Below are 22544 nucleotides of genomic sequence, written 5' to 3' on the forward strand. Positions count from 1 at the left end.
GAATGAGGAGAAAAAGATCCATTTGTGGGAAATAATGAGTTAGAAAGGACAAAGAAGCAGATTAAAGTAAACTGAACAGCTAGGATCCAAATTAAAAAGATGTACAAAGATGATAATCCCTGGATTGCTGTTTGAACCATGTGCAACTTGGCACAGGGGTAAATAAGATAAGGGATTTGAATGTATGGTTTAAGGAACATAGAAAACGTGGGTTTCAATTCATTGGCAATGACATCAGTACTGAAGGAAGAGGGAAATGTTCCATTAATAAGGGCTTCGCTTGAATTATGCTGGTTTCATTGTCTGTGTGAGTTAAATAACTAGGTCTGTATATAAGACTAAACAGTTTAGAGTGTAGGGGGAAGGTGGTGGTCATGTGCTGATCTGTTATAAACTTAATGAGATAGAACAAGAGGAGCAAGATGGATTATCAACAACTTGAATATGTCAGGAAAGGAAAACACAAGAGAATTGCTTCTTTTATAGTAGAAAAATAGTACAAAGGCACTTTATCTGAATGCTTGAAGCATTTATAGCAAAATAGGGAAATTAATTGCCCAAAGTAAAATAAATGGATGTAACCTACTAACTACTACAGCAGTGCAGTTGGAAAGTAATCAAGATTGGGAATGGAATATTTTCAGGATACTTAGTTTTTCGAAGAAAAAGGCCAAATGGAGAAACAGGTAGCTATACCTAATTTTGAAAATGGATAACAACAGTAAATAGGGGGGATCTTTGCTTAGGAAATCAAGCATAATTAGTTTTGGAGGGACTAAGCACTAGCAAGGGCAAATGAAAATATTGGGAGTTTCATATAAACCTTCAAACAGTAAAGATAACATAAGATGCAGTATAAATAAAGAAATTAGATATGGACTTGAGTCACAGAGGATTTTAATCTGTAGACGACACATAAACTAAATCAGCACTAATATTGTGGAGGGCAAACTATTTGTGCATATAAAGATAGTTCACCCAATAAGTATGTGGCAACCCACATTTAATGGTGGAGGAACTCAGCAGGCCAGGCAGCATCTATGGAGAAGAGTAAACAGTTGACGGTTCAGTTTGAGACCCTTCATCCGGACTTCATTAGGTGTGTGTCTTTTCCATAGATGCTGCCAGGCCTGCTGAGTTTCTCCAGCATTTTGTGTGTGTTGCTTCGATTTCCAGTATTTGCAGATTTTCTCGTCTAAGTATGTGACGGTGCAGGCTGTTTTAGATCTATTATTGTGTCATGAACAACAAGTTAATTAGCAATGTGCTAGTTAACAAGTTTTTATGGAACAATGACCGGAACATGAAATAATTTAATTTAAAGATAGAAATGACAATAAAAGTACATTGTGGTAGTACAAGGGGAAATAGAAGCGGAATGCAGAATGAAGTGTTGCAGGTACAAAGGAAGTACAGACACAAAGCCGTAACGAGGTAGACTGTGAGGTCAAGAGTCCATTTTATTTTACAAGTTAACTGGTGGAAGAGAAGCTGTGCTTAAGCCTGATAGTGTATGTTTTCACACTTCTGTATCTTCCACCTGACGGGGGTGGGGGGGTGAAGAATTAAATTCCTCCTCTTGGACTGGAGAATAACTTGTTTCCATGCCAACCTACCTGGCATAATTTACCATGAATAACTAGGGCCTCAGTGGGAACTGCAATCCGTTTTTGAAAAAAATAGGCGTAGGTGGTGGCTGACAGGCTGAATGACTGGATAATTTGAGAAGTGGTACTGTTGTTTTGCAACTTAAACATGACGGTTGTATGCTCCTAATGTAGGACCTCAGGTTTCAAAGTACCATCCTGAATACTCCTCCTTCAATTTCAGTGTGTGGTTGCCTGGAGTTAGTGGGATCGAGCATTTCATAAAACCTTTTCCTTTGTCTGCCTAAGTAATCTTGTCCCATGCCAGAGCTCTGAAAAGAGTGTCAGTTTTGAGATTGTGGTGTTGAGTGTGCAACTGATGTGCCTACCCAACAGAGCTGACATTGGGTAACTAGGCCCTCAGTGCTCAGATTTCAGTCTGAGAGAGAACACTGATGTTGGTGTGCCTATCGTCCTAATGAATTTGGAAGATTTTGCAGAAACCACATTAGTGATATTTTAGTAATGCCTCAAGATGCTTGTTGTAGCTAGTTTGGCACTCAGCAGCATATAGGAGGGCAGTTATCATAGTTGCCTTGCAGGCCACAAGTTTTACTAGGTCTTGTTTTTCAGATGTTCTTAAATCAAAGGCAGTGCTGGTGCATTGAGGGCTGTGGTGAATTTCATGATCAGTATTTGTCTTTGCCAAGAGGAGGCATGAGTTCTGGGAAATGGTTTCCATTTTCCAGGATATCATAGTGATGAAGCTTTATTGTCAGAGAGATGCAGGGCAGGTTGTGAGAGGATGTTTGTCTTACAGATGTTGCGTGCAAGGCTTGTTTATACTTAAATGAATGAAAGTATACTGTACAAACATAAGCATTGTCCACATACTGAAACTCAACTACTGAGGTTTCAATTATTTTGATTCTAAGAGGATAGCTCCCAGAGGTTAAATAGTTATCTATTTGTTCTGAAGGTGAGTTCCACTGCAGAAGGAAGTTTCAAAGTTCGAAGTACTTATATGTCACATTATGTAACCCTGAGATTTGTTTTTTTGTGGGCAAACACATAGTCATAGTCGTACTTTATTGATCCCAAGGGAAATTGGTTTTCGTTACTGTTGCACCATAAATAATTAAATAGTAATATGTAAATTATGCCAGGAAATCAGTCCAGGTCCAGCCTATTGGCTCAGGGTGTCTGACCCTCCAAGGGAGGAGTTGTAAAGTTTGATGGGCACAGGCAGGAATGACTTCCTATGACGCTCTGTGTTGCATCTTGGTGGAATGAGTCTCTGGCTGAATGTACTCCTGTGCCCAACCAGTCCATTATGTAGTGGATGGAAGACATTGTCCAAGATGGCATGCAACTTAGACAGCATCCTCTTTTCAGACACCACCGTGAGAGAGTCCAGTTCCATCCCCACAACATCACTGGCCTTACGAATGAGTTTGTTGATTCTGTTGATGTCTGCCACCCTCAGCCTGCTGCCCCAGCACACAACAGCAAAGATGATCGCACTGGCCACCACAGACTCATAGAACATCCTCAGCATCATCTGACAGATGTTAAAGGACCTCAGTCTCCTCAGGAAATAGAGATGGCTCTGACCCTTCTTGTAGACAGCCTCAGTGTTCTTTGACCAGTCCAGTTTATTGTCAATTCGTATCCCCAGGTATTTGTAATCCTCCACCATGTCCACACTGTCCCCCTGGATGGAAACAGGGGTCACCGGTACCTTAGCTCTCCTCAGGTCTACCACCAGCTCCTTAGTCTTTTTCACATTAAGCTGCAGATAATTCTGCTCACACCATGTGACAAAGTTTCCTACCGTAGCCCTGTACTCAGCCTCATCTCCCTTGCTGATGCATCCAACTATGGCAGAGTCATCCGAAAACTTCTGAAGATGACAAGACTCTGTGCAGTAGTTGAAGTCCGAGGTGTAAATGGTGAAAAGAAAGGGAGACAAGACAGTCCCCTGTGGAGCCCCAGTGCTGCTGATCACTCTGTCGGACACACAGTGTTGCAAGCACACGTACTGTGGTCTGCCAGTAAATCACAATAGAATCAATGAAAGACAGCACCTAACACAACGGACAAACAACCAATCTACAAAAGACAACAAACTCTGCAAATACAAAAGAAAAGAAATGGTAACATGAGATGGAGAACATGAGATGAAGAGGCCTTGAATGTGAGACCATAGGTTGTGGGAATATTTCAGAAATAGGGTGAGTGAAGTTATCCCCACTGCTTCAAGAACCTGATGGTTAAGGAGTAATAATTGTGCTTGAACGTGGTGGTGTGAGTCTTGAGGCTCCTGTACCTTCTTCCTAATGGCAGCTATCTCCTATCTCCTTTACCATAGCATTGGAGAGGGATAGGAACAGACAAGTTAGGAAAGGGTTTAACTGGAGTAAGGGGAGATATGAGGCTATCAGGCAGGAACTTGGAAGCATAGATTGGGAACAGATGTTCTCAGGGAAATGTATGGAAGAAACATGGCAAATGTTCAGGCGATATTTGCTTGGAGTTCTGCATAGGTACATTCCAGTGAGACAGGGAAGGGATAGTAGGGCACAAGAACCGTGGTGTACAAAGGCTGTTGTAAATCTAGTCAAGAAGAAAAGAAGAGCTTACGAAAGGTTTAAAAAGCTAGGTAATGATAGATATCTAGAAGATTATAAGGCTAGCAGGAAGGAGCTTAAGAAAGAAATTAGGAGAGCCAGAAGGGTCCATGAGAAGGCCTTGGCAGACAGGATTAAGGAAAACCCCCAAGGCATTCTACAAAGTATGTGAAGAGCAAGAGGATAAGATGTGAGAGAATAGGACCAATCAAGTGTGACAGTGGAAAAGTGTGTATGGAACCGGAGGAGATAACAGAAGTACTTAAAGAGAACTTTGCTTAGGTATACACTACGGAAAAGGATCTTGGTGATTGTAGGGATGACTTGTAGTGGATTGAAAAGCTTGAGCATGTAGACTTTAAGGAAGAGGATGGGCTGAAGCTTTTGAAAAGCATCAAGTTGGATAAGTCACTGGGAAAGGACAAGACGTACCCCAGGCTACTGTGGGAGGTGAGGGAGGAGACTGCTGGGCCTCTGGCGATGATCTTTGCATCATCAATGGGGACGGGAGAGGTTCAGGAGGATTGGAGGGTTGCGGATGTTGTTCTATTATTCAAGAAAAGGGGTAGAGATAGCTCAGGAAATTATAGACCAGTGAGTCTTGCTTCAGTGGTTGGTAAGTTGATGGAGAAGATCCTGAGAGGCAGGACTTATGAATATTTGGAGAGGCATAATATGATTAGGAATAGTCAGCATGGCTTTGTGAAAGGCAGGTTGTGTCTTATGAGCCTGATTGAGTTTTTTGAGGATGTGACTAAACACATTGATGATGGTAGACCAGCAGATGTAGTGTATATGGATTTCAGCAAAGCATTTGACAAGGAACCATATGCAAGGCTTATTAAGAAACTAAGGAGGCATGGGATCCAAGGAGACATTGCTTTGTGGATCCAGAACTGGCTTGCCCACAGAATGCAAAGAGTGGTTGTATATGGGTCATATTCTGCATGAAGGTTGGTCACCAGTGGTGTGCCTCGGGGATCTGTTCTGGGACCCCTGCTCTTCGTGATTTTTTTATAAATGACCTGGATGAGGAAGTGGAGGGATGAGTTAGTAAATTTGCTGATGACAGAAAGGTTGGAGGTGTTGTGGATAGTGTGGAGGGCTGTCAGAGTTTACAGCGGGACATTGATAGGATGCAAAACTGGGCTGAGAAGTGGCAGATGGAGTTCAACCCAGATAAGTGTGAAGTGGTTCATTTTGGTAGGTCAAATATGATGACAAAATATAGTATTAATGGTAAGACTCTTGGCAGTGTGGAGGATCAGAGGAATCTTGGGGTCCGAGTCTATAGGACACTCAAAGCTGCTGTGCAGGTTGACTCTGTGGTTAAGAAAGCATATGGTGCTTTGGCCTGCATCAATTGTGGGATTGAGCTTAGGAGCCAAGAGGTAATGTTGCAGCTATATAGGACCCTGGTCAGACCCCACTTGGAGTACTGTGTTCAGTTCTGGTCGCCACACTATAGGAAGGATGTGGAGACCATAGAAATGGTGCAGAGGAGATTTACAAGGATGTTGCCTGGATTGGGGAGCATGCCTTATGAGAATAGGGTGAGTAAACTCAGCCTTTTTTCCTTGGAGCGATGGAGGATGAGAGGTGACCTGATAGAAGTGTATAAGATGATGAGAGGCATTGATCGTGTGGATAGTCAGAGGCTTTTTCCCAGGGCTGAAATGGCTAGCATAAGAGGGCACGATTTTAAGGTGCTTGGAAGTAGCTAGACAGGAGATGTCAGGGGTAAGTTTTTTACAGAGAGAGTGGTGAGTGCGTGGAATGGGCTGCTGGCAGCAGTGGTGGAGGCGGAACTGATAGGGTCTTTTAAGAGACTCCTGGATAGGTACATGGAGCTTAGAAAAATAGAAGGCTGTGGGTACCCCTAGGTAACTTTTAAGGTAAGGATATGTTCAGCACAGCTTTGTGGGCCGAAGAGCCTGTATTGTGCTGTAGGTTTTCTATGTTTCTATGTTTCAAATTCAAACCCACTTCTCCCACACCCAGCTTTGAGCAACTGTGGTCTTATTTACCCTGTGTCAATTTCCATGTAACTCAGTTAATAAATCAGAGATTATTACCTTTTTGGTCCTGCATTTTAATTTAGTTCCTAGCTGCTCAAATACCCTCAGCAGAACCTCCTTACTTGTTCTTCCTACATAGTTGGTACCCACATGGACCATAACAACCAGATCTTTGTGTGGATTCAAAACTGTGATCAATAATTTTCTTGATATGTAGGAAAAGGGATATTGGGAATTAGTGCATGAAAGTAGCACAGTGGTTAAAGAAAATCTGTCATGATTGTACTAAATAATAGGAGTGGCAATAAGTTATCAATTGGCCTCGGACTATATTTTTATATTCTGATGAGAATGAGCATCCATTCATTTTTTTTTCCATTACACTAGACCTTCACATGATGCTGAAGAAGGTTTGTCTTCAGTGGAGAATCTGAAAAGCTTCATTCAAATCCTGGTACCTCTTCTGTTGGAGTGTTGGGTGGAAGCTTCCCCTGCTCAACCTGCTGGCCCTTCACCAGGCAGTCTACTTGAACTGGAAGCCATGCAGCTTAAGCTGCAGGTCCTTAGCATCATCCAGCTGTTGTGGAAGTTAATAAAGCACCAAGATGATACTGAGAAACTGGTAAGGAGGAATATTCAAGTTAATTATTGAATGAAATTGTGCCTTAATGAGATTTTTTTCCCGATGGGGTAGGGCCACTGGGTTAACAAAAACTTAACCTATGCTCTACCCCATCATTGACTTTCCCTATTGTTCTTTGCCTTTTCCTCTTTCTCTGCATTTAAAAATTTATATATAATTTCTCATTCTTCCCATTGTCATGATGCCTTGTCTCTGTAACACACACAAAGTGCTGGTGGAACACAGCAGGCTAGGCAGCATCCATAGGAAGAAGCACAACCGACTTTTCAGGCTGAGACCCTTCGTCAAGACTCGGTCTCGGCCTAAAACGTCGACTGTGCTTTTTCCTATGGCTGCTGCCTGGCCTGCTGTGTTCCACCAGCATTTTGTGTGTGTTGCTTGAATTTCCAGCATCTGCAGATTTCCTTGTGTATGCCTTATCTCTGTTTCTTTTTAGACAGATGCTCATTGACTTACTCAGTGTATTCTTCTTTTCTTTCAGATTTCCAGCATTCAAGTAATTTGCTGTTTTCCTTATTCTGTAAATCCCTTTCCAAATTCCTTTGCAGAGTGACTAAGAATGCTATGTCCATATTCATAGCTTTCTTTGTTACAAGTACTGTTTATGGGCGAAGCATGATACTGTATAAGTTGTGGAAAATGAAAACATCTCATACTTTGATTAAGGAGATTTTGCATTTGGAAATGGAATGTTGCAATCTCTGATGTTTTCAGCTTATTACTTTATATTCAAGAATAGAGGCTTATATACAAAGAAAAAACACACTTAACTGTGTTTGTGTCAGCCATGCAGATTACAATTCTGGCTCTGATTTTATTTCCTAATTCAAGATAACCCACTCCTGTCTGCTTCTTACAAACGTTTGTACATGATAGTTTTCTCTCTTTGCTTTATAAGCATTAGCATTTGAAAGGGCTTTTCTTAGTAATGCTTCATAGATTTCTGCTTGTAATTCGAGCACCAGGATTTTCAGTGTGAACAGTTTGAAATACATATGCATTTTTGAGAATCTCAGTTTAAATTTTATTTGTAGCTTCTTGATGCTTTATGATTAGTTTATACCCCACCAATTTTTTGTTCAAGAAAGGTAATAGAGATAACCCTGGAGATTATAGACCATCAGTGGTGGACAAACGACTGGAGAGGATTCGTACGGACAGGATTTACTGGCATTTGGAGAACCATAGTCTGATTAGGGATAGTCAGCATGGCTTTGTTAGGGGCATGTTGTGCCTCACGAGCCTGATTGAATTTTTTGAGGAAGTGACAAAACAAATTGATGAAGATTCAGCAGTGGATGTGGAGTACATGGATTTTAGTAAAGTGTTCAACAAGGTTCCGCATGGTAGGCTCATTCAGAAAGTCACGAGAAATTGGATCCAGAGAAACATGGCTGAATGGATTGCCCACAGTAGGAAGAAGGTAGTAGCAGATGGAACATACTCTGCCTGGAGGTACTTGACCAGTGCTATTCCGCAGGGGATCTTGCTTTTGCGATTTTTGTAAAGACGTGGATGGGGAAATGGAATGATGGGTTAGTATGTTTGCAAATGACATGAAGGTTGGTGGTGTTGTGGATAGTATAGAAGGCTTTCGAGGGTTATAACAAGACATTGATAGGATGCAGAGCTGGGCTGAGAAGTACATGGATTTCAATCCAGAAAAGTGTGAAGTAATCCACTTTGGATAGTCGAATTTAAAGGCAGAGTACAGGGGTTAATGGCATGATTCTTAGTAGTGTGGAGGAACAGAGGGATCTTGATGGCCAGGTTCATAGATCCCTCAAAGTTGCCGCACAAGTTGACAACATGTAGTGTTGGAGGATTGAATTCAAAAGTTGTGAGGTAATGTTGCAGCTGTATAAAACTCTGGTTGTACCACACCTGGAATATTGTGCAACATAGATTTCGGCCCGCAAAGTTGTGCCGAACATGTCCCTACCTTAGAAATTACTAGGCTTACCTATAGCCCTCCATTTCTTTAAGCTCCATGTACCAATCCAAAAGTCTCTGAAAAGACCCTATCGTATCCGCCTCCACCACCGTTGCTGGCAGCCCATTCCACACACTCACCACTCTCTGAGTAAAAAAACTTACCCCTGACATCTCCTCTGTACCTACTCCCCAGCACCTTAAACCTGTGTCCTCTTGTGGCAACTATTTCAGCCCTGGAAAAAAGCTTCTGACTATCCACAAGATCACTACCTCTCATCATCTTATACATCTTTATCAGGTCACCTCTCATCCTCCGTCACTCCAATGAGAAAAGGTCGAGTTCCCTCAACCTGTTCTCATAAGGCATGCTCCCCAGTCCAGGCAACATCCTTGTAAATCTCCTCTGCACCCTTTCTATGGCTTCCACGTCCTTCCTGTAATGAGGCGACCAGAACTGAGCACAGTATTCCAAGTGGGATCTGACCAGGATCCTATATAGCTGCAACATTACCTCTCAGCTCCTAAACTCAATCCCACGGTTGATGAAGGCCAATGCACGGTATGCTTCTTAACCACAGAGTCAACCTGCGCAGCTGCTTTGAGTGTCCTATGGACTCGGACCCCAAGATCCCTCTGATCCTCCACACTGCCAAGGGTCTTACCATTAATACTACATTCTGCTATCATATTTGACCTACCAAAATGAACCACTTCACACTTATCTGGGTTGAACTCCATTTGTCAATTCTCAGCCCAGTTTTGCATCCTATCAATGTCTTACTGTAACCTCTGACAGCCCTCCACACTATCCACAACACCTCCAACCTTTGTGTCATCAGTAAACTTACTAACCCATCCCTCCACTTCCTCATCCAAGTCATTTATAAAAATCACGAAGAGTAAGGATCCCAGAACAGATCCCTGAGGCACTCCACTGGTGACCCACCTCCATGCAGAATATGACCTGTCGAAAACCACTCTTTGCCTTCTGTGGGCAGGCCAGTTCTGGATCCACAAAGCAATGTCCCCTTGGATCCCATGCCTTCTTACTCTCTCAATAAGTTGCATGGGGTACCTTATCAAATGCCTTGCTGAAATCCATATACACAACATCTACTGCTCTTCCTTCATTAATGTGTTTAGTCACATCCTCAAAAAATTCAGTCAGGCTTGTAAGGCACGCCCTGCCCTTGACAAAGCCATGCTGACTATTCCTAATCATTTTATACCTCTCCAAATGTTCATAAGTCCTGCCTCTCAGGATCTTCTCCATCAACTTACCAACCACTGAAGTAAGACCCACTGGTCTATAATTTCCTGGGCTATCTCTACTGCCTTTCTTAAATAAAGGAACAACATCCGCAACCCTCCGGAACCTCTCCCGTCCCCATTGATGATGCAAAGATCATCACCAGAGGCTCAGCAAACTCCTCCCTCGCCTCCCACAGTAGCCTGGGGTACATCTCATAGTCATAGTCATACTTTATTGATCCTGGGGGAAATTGGTTTTCATTACAGTTGCACCATAAATGATAAATAGTAATAGAACCATAAATAGTTAAATAGTAATATGTAAATTATGCCAGTAAATTATGAAATAAGTCCAGACCAGCCTATCGGCTCAGGGTGTCTGACCCTCCCAGGGAGGAGTTGTAAAGTTTGATGGCCACAGGCAGGAATGACTTCCTATGACGCTCTGTGCTGCATCTCGGAGGAATGGGTCTCTGACTAAATGTACTCCTGTGCCCACCCAGTACATTATGTAGTGGATGGGAGACATTGACCAAGATGGCATGCAACTTAGACAGCATCCTCTTTTCAGACACCACCGTGAGAGAGTCCAGTTCCATCCCCACAACATCACTGGCCTTACGAATGAGTTTGTTGATTCTGTTGGTGTCTGCTACCCTCAGCCTGCTGCTCCAGCACACAACAGCAAACATGATTGCACTGGCCACCACAGACTCATAGAACATCCTCAGCATCGTCTGGCAGATGTTAAAGGACCTCAGTCTCCTCAGGAAATAGAGACGGCTCTTGTAGACAGCCTCTGTTCTTTGACCAGTCCAGTTTATTGTCAATTCGTATCCCCAGGTATTTGTAATCCTCCACCATGTCCACACTGACCCCCTGGATGGAAACAGGGGTCACCGGTACCTTAGCTGTCCTCAGGTCTACCATCAGCTCCTTAGTCTTTTTCACATTAAGCTGCAGATAATTCTGCTCACACCATGTGACAGAGTTTCCTACTGTGACCCTGTACTCAACCTCATCTCCCTTGCTGATGCATCCAACTATGGCAGAGTCATCAGAAAACTTCTGAAGATGACAAGACACTGTGCAGTAGTTGAAGTCCGAGGTGTAAATGGTGAAGAGAAAGGGAGACAAGACAGTCCCCTGTGGAGCCCCAGTGCTGCTGATCACTCTGTCGGACACACAGTGTTGCAAGCATACGTACTGTGGTCTGCCAGTCAGGTAATCAAGAATCCATGATACCAGGGAAACATCCACCTGCATCGCTGTCAGCTTCTTCCCCAGCAGAGCAGGGCGGATGGTGTTGAACGCACTGGAGAAGTCAAAAAACATGACCCTCACAGTGCTCACTGGCTTGTCCAGGTGGGCGTAGACACGGTTCAGCAGCTAGACGATGGCATCCCCAGCTTCTAGTCGGGGGTGGTAGGCGAACTGGAGGGGATCTAAGTGTGGCCTGACCATAGGCTGGAGCAGCTCCAGAACAAGTCTCTCCAAGGTCTTCATGATGTGGGAGGTCAATGCCCTCATCCGGTCCCGGCGACTTATCCAACTTGATGCTTTCCAGAAGCTCCAGCACATCCTCTTTCTTAATATCTACATGCTCAAGCTTTTCAGTCTGCTGCAAGTCAGAACTACAATCACCAAGATCCTTTTCCATAGAGAATACTGAAGTAAGGTATTCATTAAGTACCTCTGCTATTTCCTCCAGTTCCATACACACTTTCCCACTGTCACACTTGGTAGGTCCTATTCTCTCACATCTTATCCTCTTGCTCTTCACATACTTGTAGAATGTCTTGGCGTTTTCCTTAATCCTGCCTGCCAAGGCCTTCTCACGGACCCTTCTGGCTCTCCTAAGCTTAAGCTCCTTCTTATTAGCTCCTTCCTATTAGCCTTATAAGCTTCTAGATCTCTAACATTACCTAACTCTCTGAACCTTTTGTAGCTCCTTCTTCTTGACTTGATTTATTACAGCCTTTGTACACCACGGTTCCTGTACCCTACCATAACTTCCCTGTCTCATTGGAATGTACCTGTGCAAAACTCCACACAAATATCCCCTGAACATTTGCTACATTTCTTACGTAATTTTCCCTGAGAACGTTTCCAATTTAAGCTTCCAATTTCCTGCCTGATAGCCTCATAATTCCCCTTACTCCAATTAAACGCTTTTCTAACTTGTCTGTTCCTCCTATCTCTCTCCAATGGTAAAGGAGATAGAATTGTGATCACTATCTCCAAAACGCTCTCCCACTGAGAGATCTGACACCTGACCAGGTTCATTTCCCAATACCAAATCAAGTACAGCCTCAATGTGTCAAGAAACCTTCCTGAACACTCTTAACAAACTCCACCCCATCTAAACCCCTTGCTCTAGGGAGATGCCAATCGATATTTGGGAAATTAAAATCTCCCATCACGACAACTCTATTATTACACCTTTCCAGGATCTGTTTCCCTATCTGCTCCTCGATATCCCTGTTACTATTGGGTGGCCTATTAAAAAACACCCAGTAAAGTCATTGACCCCTTCCTGTTCCTAACCTCCACCCACAGGGACTCCATAGACAATCCCTCCATGGTGTCTACCTTTTCTGCAGCCGTGACACTATCTCTGATCAACAGTGCCACACCCCCACCTCTTTTGCCTCCCTCCCTGTTCTTTCTGAAACATCTAAAACCTGGCACTTGAAGTAACCATTCCTGTCCCTGAGCCATCTAAGTCTCTGTAATGGCTACCACATAATAATTCCAAGTACCGATCCATACTCTAAGCTCATTCGCTTTGTTCACAACACTCCTTGCGTTAAAATAGAAACATCTCAAATCTTTGGTCTGAGCGCATCCTTTCTCTATCACCTGCCTAACCTCCTCCTCGCACTGTCTACAAGCTTTCTCTATTTGTGAGCCAGCCTCCTCTTCCTCAGTCTCTTCAGTTCGGTTCCCACCTCCCAACAATTCTCGTTTAAACTCTCCCCAGTAGCCTTAGCAAACCTCCCCACCAGCATATTGGTCCCCCTGGGATTCAAGTGCACCCTGTCCTTTTTGTACAGGTCACACCTGCTCCAAAAGAGGTCCTAATGATTCAGAAATCTGAATCCCTGCCCCCTGCTCCAATCCCTCAGGCATGCATTTATCCTCCACCTCATTCTATTCCTATACTCACTGTATCGTGGCACAAGCAGTAATCCTGAGATTACTACTTGTGTGGTCCGGCTTCTCAACTTCCATCCTAACTCCCTGTACTCTTTTTTTCAGCACCTCTTCCCTTTTCCTACATATGTCATTGGTACCAATATGTACCACGACTTCTGGCTGTTCTCCCTCGCACTGCATGATATCTTGGATTTGATCTGAAACATCCTGGACCCTGGCACCTGGGAGGCAAACTACCATCCGAGTTTCTTTCCTGCGTCCACAGAATCGCTGTCTGTCCCCCTAACTATAGAGTCCCCTATCACTGCTGCCATCCTCGTCCTTTCCCTACCCTTCTGAGCCACAGGGCTGGACTATATGCCAGAGGCATGGCCACTGTCGCTTCTCCCAGGTAGGCTGTTTCCCCCCCCCCCCCCCAACAGTACTCAAACAGGAGGAGTGCTTATTGTCAAGGGGTACAGCCACAGGGGTACTCTCTAGTACCTGACTCTTCCCCTTCCCCCTCCTGACTGTGACTAAAATGCAGGAGGAACTCAGCAGGTTAGTCAGCATCTAAGAGTCGACGTTTCAGGCCAAGACAAATGTTCGATCTAATTTGTAATAACCAGTGTGCACAAAAATCTTGTGCTGTGCAATTTCTTGCCCAGTGACAACAACATGTGCACACTGAATAATTTCTTCAATGAAATCAGTATAAATAAACCAGTTCTAAAAGCTGCAGACAAATCATAACAGTCTCCATGTTGTTAACGTCATCCGCGTCAGGAACTGGAAAAGGAAATGTGATTATGTATGATTGTGAAATATACTTAACATGCTAACAAGGTAGAGGGTGCGGTTTAAATTCCTTTGTGCTCCAATAGCAAATGACATGTTTTCATGCGCACACCTTAGAGGGAACATTGTCAGAGACCCTTCATCAGGACTGGAAAGGGAGGGGGAAGATGCCAGAATAAGAAGGTGGGCGGTGTAGGCGGAGGATAAACTAGAAGGAGATAGTTGAACCAGGTCGATGGGGAGAGGGAGTGAAGTCGTAATATGGCAGGTTATAAGTGGAAAAGGCAAAGGGCTGGAGAAGACGGAACCTGACAGGACAGGAGAGTGGATCATGGGAGAAAGGGAAGGAGAAGGGGTACCAGAGAGAGGTGATGGACATGTGAGGAGAAGAGTTAAGAGGTCAGAGTGGGGAAATGAAGAAGGGGGAGGGAAAAATAACCAGAAGCTGGAGAAATTGATATTCATGCCACTAGGTTGGAGGTGATGTAGATGGAATGTGATGTGTTGCTCCTCCAGCCTGAGAGTGGCATCATTGTGCAGAAGAGGAGGCCGTGGACTGAATGGGCGGGTGTACCATATCAGGGATAAATGCCAGGTGGGATATTAGTGGGGAGTGCCACCTAGGCAAGCGAATCACAGAGGATGCAGAGGCTTGTAGGGTGGTAGGTGAGGACAAGAGGAACTCTATCCCTGTTAAGACGGGGGGGTGGTGGGGAAGGGTTGAAGATGGTGTGAGTGTGGATGTCTGGGAGATGCAGGTGAGGGCAGCGTCAATTCTGGAGGATGGGAAACCGTGCTGTTTGAAGGAGGAGGACATTTCTGTTGTGGAATAGAAAGCCTCATCCTGGGAACAGATAGGGCGGAGACTAAGGAACGGAGAAAAAGGAATGGTATTTTTACAGAAGACTGGGTGGGAAGAGGTAAAGTTAAGATAGCCATTGGAAGTGGTGAGTTTATGAAAGTTAGCAGTAGACCATTTGTCTCCGGCGAAGGAGACAGATAGATCAAGAAAAGGGAGACAGGTACTTAATTATATTTCTTCACAAACAGGAGAAAATCTGCAGATGCTGGAAATCCAAGCAACACAAAATGCTTTGGCAGGCCTGGAGATGGGTCTCAGCCGAAACTCCGACTGTACTTTTTTCCATAGCTGCTGCCTGGCCTGCTGAGCTCCAGCATTTTGTGTGTGTTGCTTTATTTATATTTGTATTCTTTTTGGAATATTGTGTTAATTTCTGGTTGCTTCACTATAGGAACAATGTCAAAGCTTTATGTAGGGTGCAGAAGATATTTATTTTTATTTAGAGATACAGTGCGGAATAGGCTCTTACGATCCTTTGAGCCACGCCGCCCAGTAACCCACTGATTTAACCCGAGCTTATTCACGGGACAATTTACGGTTACTAAGTAACATACTACGGTATGTCTTTGGACTGTGGGAGGAAACTGGAGCACCAGTAGGAAATCCATGTGCAGTTGGGAAGCAACGTACAGACTTACAGAAAACACTGGAATTGAACTCCAAGCTCCAGTACCCCAAGCTTCAAGATTAGAGAGCATGTCAGAATCAGAATCAAGTTAAATATCATTGGCATATGTCATGAAATTTGTTAGGTAGTGTTCATTGGTTCATTGTCCATCCAGAAATCTGTAGTGTTCCTGAAACTTTGAGCGTGTGTCTTATGAGGAGAGGTTGAATGAGCTAGGGTTTTTTTCTGAAGCGAAGGAGGATGAGAGGTGACTTGATAGAGGTGTACAAGAAGATAAGATGCATAGTTTGAGTAGACAGCCAGAGAATTTTCTCAAGGTGGAAATGGCTAATATGGTTTGGTGGAGGCGGGTGGGGGGGGTGGTGGTGGACATAATTCTAAAGTGATTGGAGGAAAATTTGGGTGGGGGGATGTCAAAGGTATCCCTTTTATACAGAGAGCAGTGGATGCATTAAACAAGGGGTATTGGTAACGGCAGATACATTAGGGATATTTATGAGACTTTTCGATAGACACATTAATGAAAGAGGGAGGGAAAGGTTAGATAGATCTTGAGCAGGTTAAAATTTCGGCACAACATCATGGGCTGAAGGGCCTTTACTTTGTTGTATTGTTCTGTATTCAGTTCGAAAGATTTTGGTATACTTAGACTAATACGCTATAATGCCTTATAGTTAAATGCTTTTAAAAAAAATTGTTTCCATGTTTTTCAGGAACTCTGGCTCCGAAATCACTATCTTTGTGATTTTAAAGATCATTTCATCAGGCATTTTCCTTATTCTGTGCTGGAGACACCCAGAAACAGAAAGAAAGATTGGGATAAAAAGTAAGTAAACAATTTTGATATGATGGAAATGGAATGATATGGAATTAGTACATGAAAGAGATATTCTGGTTCAAAAATCTATTAGTAAAACTTTCTTTTACTGCTTCGCAAGGAGCTTAATGTTAAATAAGTGTATTGCAATTATAATCATCTCTTTTCATTGATGGGTTAAACTGATGGGTTAAATATCTTGATAACCAGGGTTTCTTTGGTGGAAAGCTTGCATAAACAACATAATCATGATGGAGTTTCAGATCAATGCAAACAGCCTCATTCTGTAACGATTTGTTACATAAAATGACTTGGTGTAGGATGACTCCATCAATTAGCTTCCGATAAATTTACTTTTAAAAGATTGTATTGCAAAACACAGCTTTTTGAAAATTAAGACAGATTTGCTTGATAACAGCAGAGTGTAACAACAAGAAGTGCAGCTCCTTACAGTTCAAGCAATCCAGGTTCGGTTATGACCTCCAGTGCTTCCTGTGTGAAATTTGCTTGTTTTCCCTATATTTATGAGATTTCCTCAGGTTCCTTCCTCGACGGCTCTTTACCTTTCCTACCCACCTGGCTTCACCTATCATCTTCTAGCTATCCTTCTTCCGCTCCCCACGCCTTTTTGTTCTGGTGTCTTCCTCCTTCCTTTCTAGACCTGAAGAAGGGTCTTGGCCCAAAACGTCAACTATTTATTCTTTTCCATAGATGCAGCCTAACCCGCTGAGTTCCTCTAGCATTTTGTGTGTGTTGCTGTGAGGACATGCCCCTCTTCTACCTCACACCCCCACCACTACCCCTACCCTTGCTTGGGTTTCTTCCAGTGTCCTAAAGGCACATTGGTTGGTATGTTAATTGCCTTCAATAAGTTATCTGGTGTGGGAAGCAAGGGTAGTTAATGACGTGTGTGAGAGAATAGGTTACATCGAGCCAATATAGTCCGGCTGAGCTTTATGGTGTCTTCCTACATTGTGAGGAAATAGAAAATTGAATTCAATTTGCACTTCTGGAGTACTGTATTTGAGTATGTTTCCTTCATTAAAAAATCAAATTATTAATTTGGCTGATGGTATAAAACATTTATAAATACAAATTAATGAAGTTACTTTTATCTTATTCTGCATTAATTGTGTACCAGAAGAAAGTCATTAATTTTCACTTATTTTCAGGGATAAACAAGGAGCAACATTTATGAACAATGCAGACCATTCTCTTGCATTGAATCTGGCATTGTGTCAGGTCATGGTGTCACTCACCAATTCTTTAACTGTCCATCAGGATTCAGACTGGTTAGAGCAAATACGAAAATTTGTGACTGAAAATTTGTCAGATGGTAGGAAACTGACCTGCCAACAGCTGAGTGGGATGCTAATGCTGGTATGGAGGCTTGTATTGATACAGCACAACAGAGGTGAGATAAAGCAATGAATAAGTAAAAGTCGGCATTAATGTTAAAAAGTTGTGTACTTTGCATATTGCAATCCACTAAGCTTATGCAGTGCATTAGGTGGCTGTGACAATTAGACATGACACATTCATAAACCAGCTATTTCCTAAACAGTTTTTTATTGTTGCCTTTAACATACTGAGTCCTGTTGGTTTTTACTCATTGCAAGTTTGAAAGTATTAAACAATTTATAATGAAGTTATCTGCTTGAACATTCGATATTTGTTAAAGCATTACTTTCAATATACATTCAAAGAGAAATGGAAAGAGAAAGAAAAGATTTTAAATTATTTCCTTTTTTAGTCTTATTGGGTTCTGTTATGATGTCATCGGGTATTTTGCTTATTTAGCTATTTTTAGCTTTAGCTTTCCTCACTGTGGCCGCTCCCCCACCATGAGACATCCACGTGGAATATATTCATAGCAGAAATCAGGAGTGGGTCTGGGATATTGTATTTAAGCTCTCTGGAATGTAGGTTCATTGGGGCCAGTTATTATGCTTTGAGTGTACTTTGGAAATGTACCTTATTATGAAGTTTGGATCTTTAAGCAACTAGTTTTCTTTAACTGTTTCTGGGAATAATGCGGAAGGTGCAGGATCAGTTCATTCCAAAGCGGAAGAAAGATCCTAAGGGGAGTAAGGAGAGACCGTGGCTGACAAGGGAAGTAATGGACAGTATGAAAATAAAAGAGAAGGAGTATAACATAGCAAAGACGAGTGGGAAGCCGGAGGATTGGGAAACTTTTAAAGAGCAACAGAAAGTAACTAAAAAGGCAATACATGGAGAAAAAATGAGATACAAAGGTAAACTAGCCAAGAATATAAAGGAGGATAGTAAAAGCTTCTTCAGGTATGTGAAAAGGAAAGAAATAGTTAAGACCAAAATTGGGCCCTTGAAGACAGAAGCGGGTGAATTTGTTATGGGGAACAAGGAAATGGCAGACGAGTTGAACAGGTACTTTGGATCTGTCTTCACTAGGGAAGACACAAACAATCTCTCAGATGTAATAGTGGCCAAAGGACCTAGGGTAATGGATGAATTGAAGGAAATTTGTATTAGGCAGGAAGTGGTGTTGGATAGGCTGTTGGGTCTGAAGGCTGATAAGTCCCTGGGACTTGATGGTCTGCATCCCAGGGTACTTAAGGAGGTGGCTTTAGAAATCGTGGATGCATTGGTAAGCATTTTCCAATGTTCTATAGATTCAGGATCAGTTCCTGTGGATTGGAGGGTGGCTAATGTTGTCCCTCTCTTCAAGAAGGGAGGAAGAGAGAAAACAGGGAATTATAGACTGGTTAGCCTGACGTCGGTGGTGGGAAAGATGCTGGAGTCAATTATAAAAGATGAAATTACGACACATAGTAGTAACAGGATTGGTCCAAGTCAGCATAGATTTACGAAGGGGAAATCGTGCTTGACTAATCTTCTGGAATTTTTTGAGGATGTAACTATGAAAATAGACAAGGGAGAGCCAGTGGATGTAGTGTATTTGGCCTTTCAGAAAACCTTTGATAAAGTCCCACATAAGAGATTAGTGGGCAAAATTAGGGCACATGCTATTGGGGGCAGAGACATGGATCGAAAATTGGCTGGCTGACAGAAAACAAAGAGTAGCGATTAACGGGTCCCTTTCGGAATGGCAGGCGGTGACCAGTGGGGTACCGCAGGGTTCAGTGCTGGGACCGCAGCTGTTTACAATATATATTAATGATTTAGATGAGGGAATTAAAAGTAACATTGGCAAATTTGCCGATGACACAAAGCTGGGTGGCAGTGTGAAATGTTGAGGAGGATGTTATGAAAATGCAGGGTGACTTGGACAGGCTGGGTGAGTGGGCAGATGCATGGCAGATGCAGCTTAATGTGGATAAATGTGAGGTTATCCACTTTGGTGGTAAGAACGGGAAGGCAGATTATTATCTAAATGGAGTCAAGTTAGGAAAAGGGGAAGTAAAACGAGATCTAGGTGTTCTTGTACATCAGTCACTGAAAGCAAGCATGCAAGTACAGCAGGCAGTGAAGAAAGCTAATGGCATGCTGGCCTTCCTAACAAGGGGAATTGAGTATAAGAGCAAAGAGGTCCTTCTGCAGCTGTACAGGGCCCTGGTGAGACCACACCTGGAGTACTGTGTGCAGTTTTGGTCTCCAAATTTGAGGAAGGACATTCTTGCTATTGAGGGAGTGCAGCGTAGGTTCACAAGGTTAATTCCCGGGATGGCGGGACTGTCATATGTCGAAAGATTGGAGCGACTGGGCTTGTATACTCTGGAATTTAGAAGGCTGAGAGGGGATCTTATCGAAACATATAAGATTATTAAGGGATTGGACACGCGGGAGGCAGGAAGCATGTTCCCGCTGATGGGTGAGTCCAGAACCAGAGGCCACAGTTTAAGAATAAGGGGTAGGCCATTTAGAACAGAGTTGAGGAAAAACTTTTTCACCCAGAGAGTGGTGGATATATGGAATGCTCTGCCCCAGAAGGCTGTGGAGGCCAAGTCTCTGGATGCTTTCAAAAAGGAGATGAATAGAGCTCTTAAAGATAACGGAATCAAAGGTTATGGGGATAAGGCAGGATCTGGATACTGATTGTGGATGATCAGTCATGATCACAGTGAATGGCGGTGCTGGCTCGAAAGGCCGAATGTCCTACTCTTGCACCTATTGTCTATTGTCTATTTTCCCCAATTTATTCTTTGTACTTATTTTCAGCAGCTACAGAGGAATTGCTAAGGGCAGTTTACACACAGTACCAGCAACAGGGACTTGCTCTTTCTGTTCGCACCATGTTGATCAATTTCTTTAGCGGTCTTTACCTGAGAGAGAAAACATCGAATCTTCAGATTGCTAGGTAAAGTATACATTCCCCTCAACAATGAGTGTACAGACAATGTTTCCAATGTAGAAATGATATGATTCCTGTCTGGCTAAGTAAGGATATCATTATGTCCTTACAGATGCAAGAAAAAGTTTGTGAACCTTTTGTAATTACCTGGTTTTTTGTATTAATTACTCATAAAATGTGGTCGGATCTTTATCTATGTCACAACAGTAGACAAACACAATCTGCCTAAACTAATAACACCCAAACAATTGTACTTTGCATGTCTTTATTGAACACATTGTTTAATCATTTACAGTTCAGGCTGGAAAGAGTATGTGAACCCTTGTATTTAATAACTGGTAGAACCTCCTTTAGCAGTAATAACAAGACCTTTTCTGTAGCTGCCATTAGACTTGCACGGTGAGGAAGAATTTTGGACCATTCCTCCGTACAAAACTGTTTCAGTTCATCAATATTTTCTGGGACACCTTAATGATTAGCCCTCTTCAGGATATTGCACAGCATCTCAAATTGGTTAAGGTCTAGACTCTGACTTAGCCATTCCAAAGCACAAATTTTCTTCTTTTTAAACCAATCTGTTGTTGATTTACTCTTATGTTTCGGATCATTGTCTTGTTACATCATCCAACTTCTATTAATCTTAAGGTGACAGACCACTACCCTGACATTCTCCTGTAAAATGTCTTGATACAATTTTGAATTCATTGTTCCCTCGACAATTGAAAGCTGTCTAGGCCTGATGCAGCAAAGCAGCTCCAAACCATGATGCTCCTTCCACCGTGCTTCATCAGGTTTTGGTGTTGGTATGCAGTACCCTTTTTCCTCCAAACATAGCGGTGTGCATGTCTTGTCAACAAAGTTCAACTGTTGTCTCATCTATCTACAGAACGCTGTCCCGGAAGCCTTGTGGAATATCCAGGTGATCTTTTGCAAACTTGAGACATGCAGCAATGTTTTTTTTCTGTTGGAGAGCAGTGGTTTTATCCATCGTGTCCTTGCATGAACACCATTCTTGTTTAGTGTTTTTCATTTAGTGGACACATGAACAGAGACTTTAGATAGTTATAGAGATTTCTGTAGGTCTTTTACTGTTACATTTGGGTTCTTTTTTGCCTCCTTTAGAAAGTTCTAGAGATTTTTGTAGGTCTTTTGCTGATATATTTGGGTTCTTTTTCACCTCCTTCAGTATTGCACGTTGTGCTCTTGGTGTGATCTTTGCAAGATGCCCACTCCTAGGGGGAATAGCAAGGATACTGAATTTCATAGAAACATAGAAACATAGAAAATAGGTGCAGGAGTAGGCCATTTGGCCCTTCGAGCCTGCACCGCCATTTATTATGATCATGGCTGATCATCCAACTCAGAACCCAGCCTTCCCTCCATACCCCTTGACCCCTGTAGCCACAAAGGCCATATCTAACTCCCTCTTAAACATAGCCAATGAACTGGCCTCAACAGTTTGCTGTGGCAGAGAATTCCACAGATTCACCACTCTCTGTGTGAAGAAGTTTTTCCTAATCTCGGTCCTAAAAGGCTTCCCCTCTATCCTCAAACTGTGACCCCTCGTTCTGGACCTCCCCAACATCGGGAACAATCTTCCCGCATCTAGCCTGTCCAATCCCTTTAGGATCTTATACGTTTCAATCAGATCCCCCCTCAATCTTCTAAATTCCAACGAGTACAAGCCCAGTTCATCCAGTCTTTCTTCATATGAAAGACCTGCCATCCCAGGAATCAATCTGGTGAACCTTCTTTGTACTCCCTCTATGGCAAAGATGTCTTTCCTCAGATTAGGGGACCAAAACTGCACACAATACTCCAGGTGTGGTCTCACCAAGGCCTTGTACAACTGCAGTAGTACCTCCCTGCTCCTGTACTCGAATCCTCTCGCTATAAATGCCAGCATACCGTTCGCCTTTTTCACCGCCTGCTGTACCTGTATGCCCA

The 22544-nt window shown here is 42.9% G+C and overlaps 1 protein-coding gene across 5 annotated transcripts in view; it reads left to right on the forward strand.

The window, feature by feature from the left end:
- tex10 (testis expressed 10) overlaps positions 1-22544 on the forward strand; it is a 94511-nt gene that overhangs the window by 15685 nt on the left and 56282 nt on the right. For 4 of the 5 annotated variants that reach the window (XM_063043893.1, XM_063043891.1, XM_063043895.1 and 1 more), the window contains exons 5-8: positions 6622-6856; positions 16203-16315; positions 17479-17720; positions 20465-20603. In XM_063043893.1, the coding sequence (XP_062899963.1) occupies positions 6622-6856; positions 16203-16315; positions 17479-17720; positions 20465-20603 (729 nt within the window). The remainder of the gene's footprint in view (positions 1-6621; positions 6857-16202; positions 16316-17478; positions 17721-20464; positions 20604-22544) is intronic. The other variant, XM_063043894.1, reaches the window with a different exon arrangement.

This window comes from Mobula hypostoma, chromosome 3 (assembly GCF_963921235.1).
Source record: "Mobula hypostoma chromosome 3, sMobHyp1.1, whole genome shotgun sequence".
In the NCBI taxonomy this organism is placed as follows: Eukaryota; Metazoa; Chordata; class Chondrichthyes; order Myliobatiformes; family Myliobatidae; genus Mobula; species Mobula hypostoma.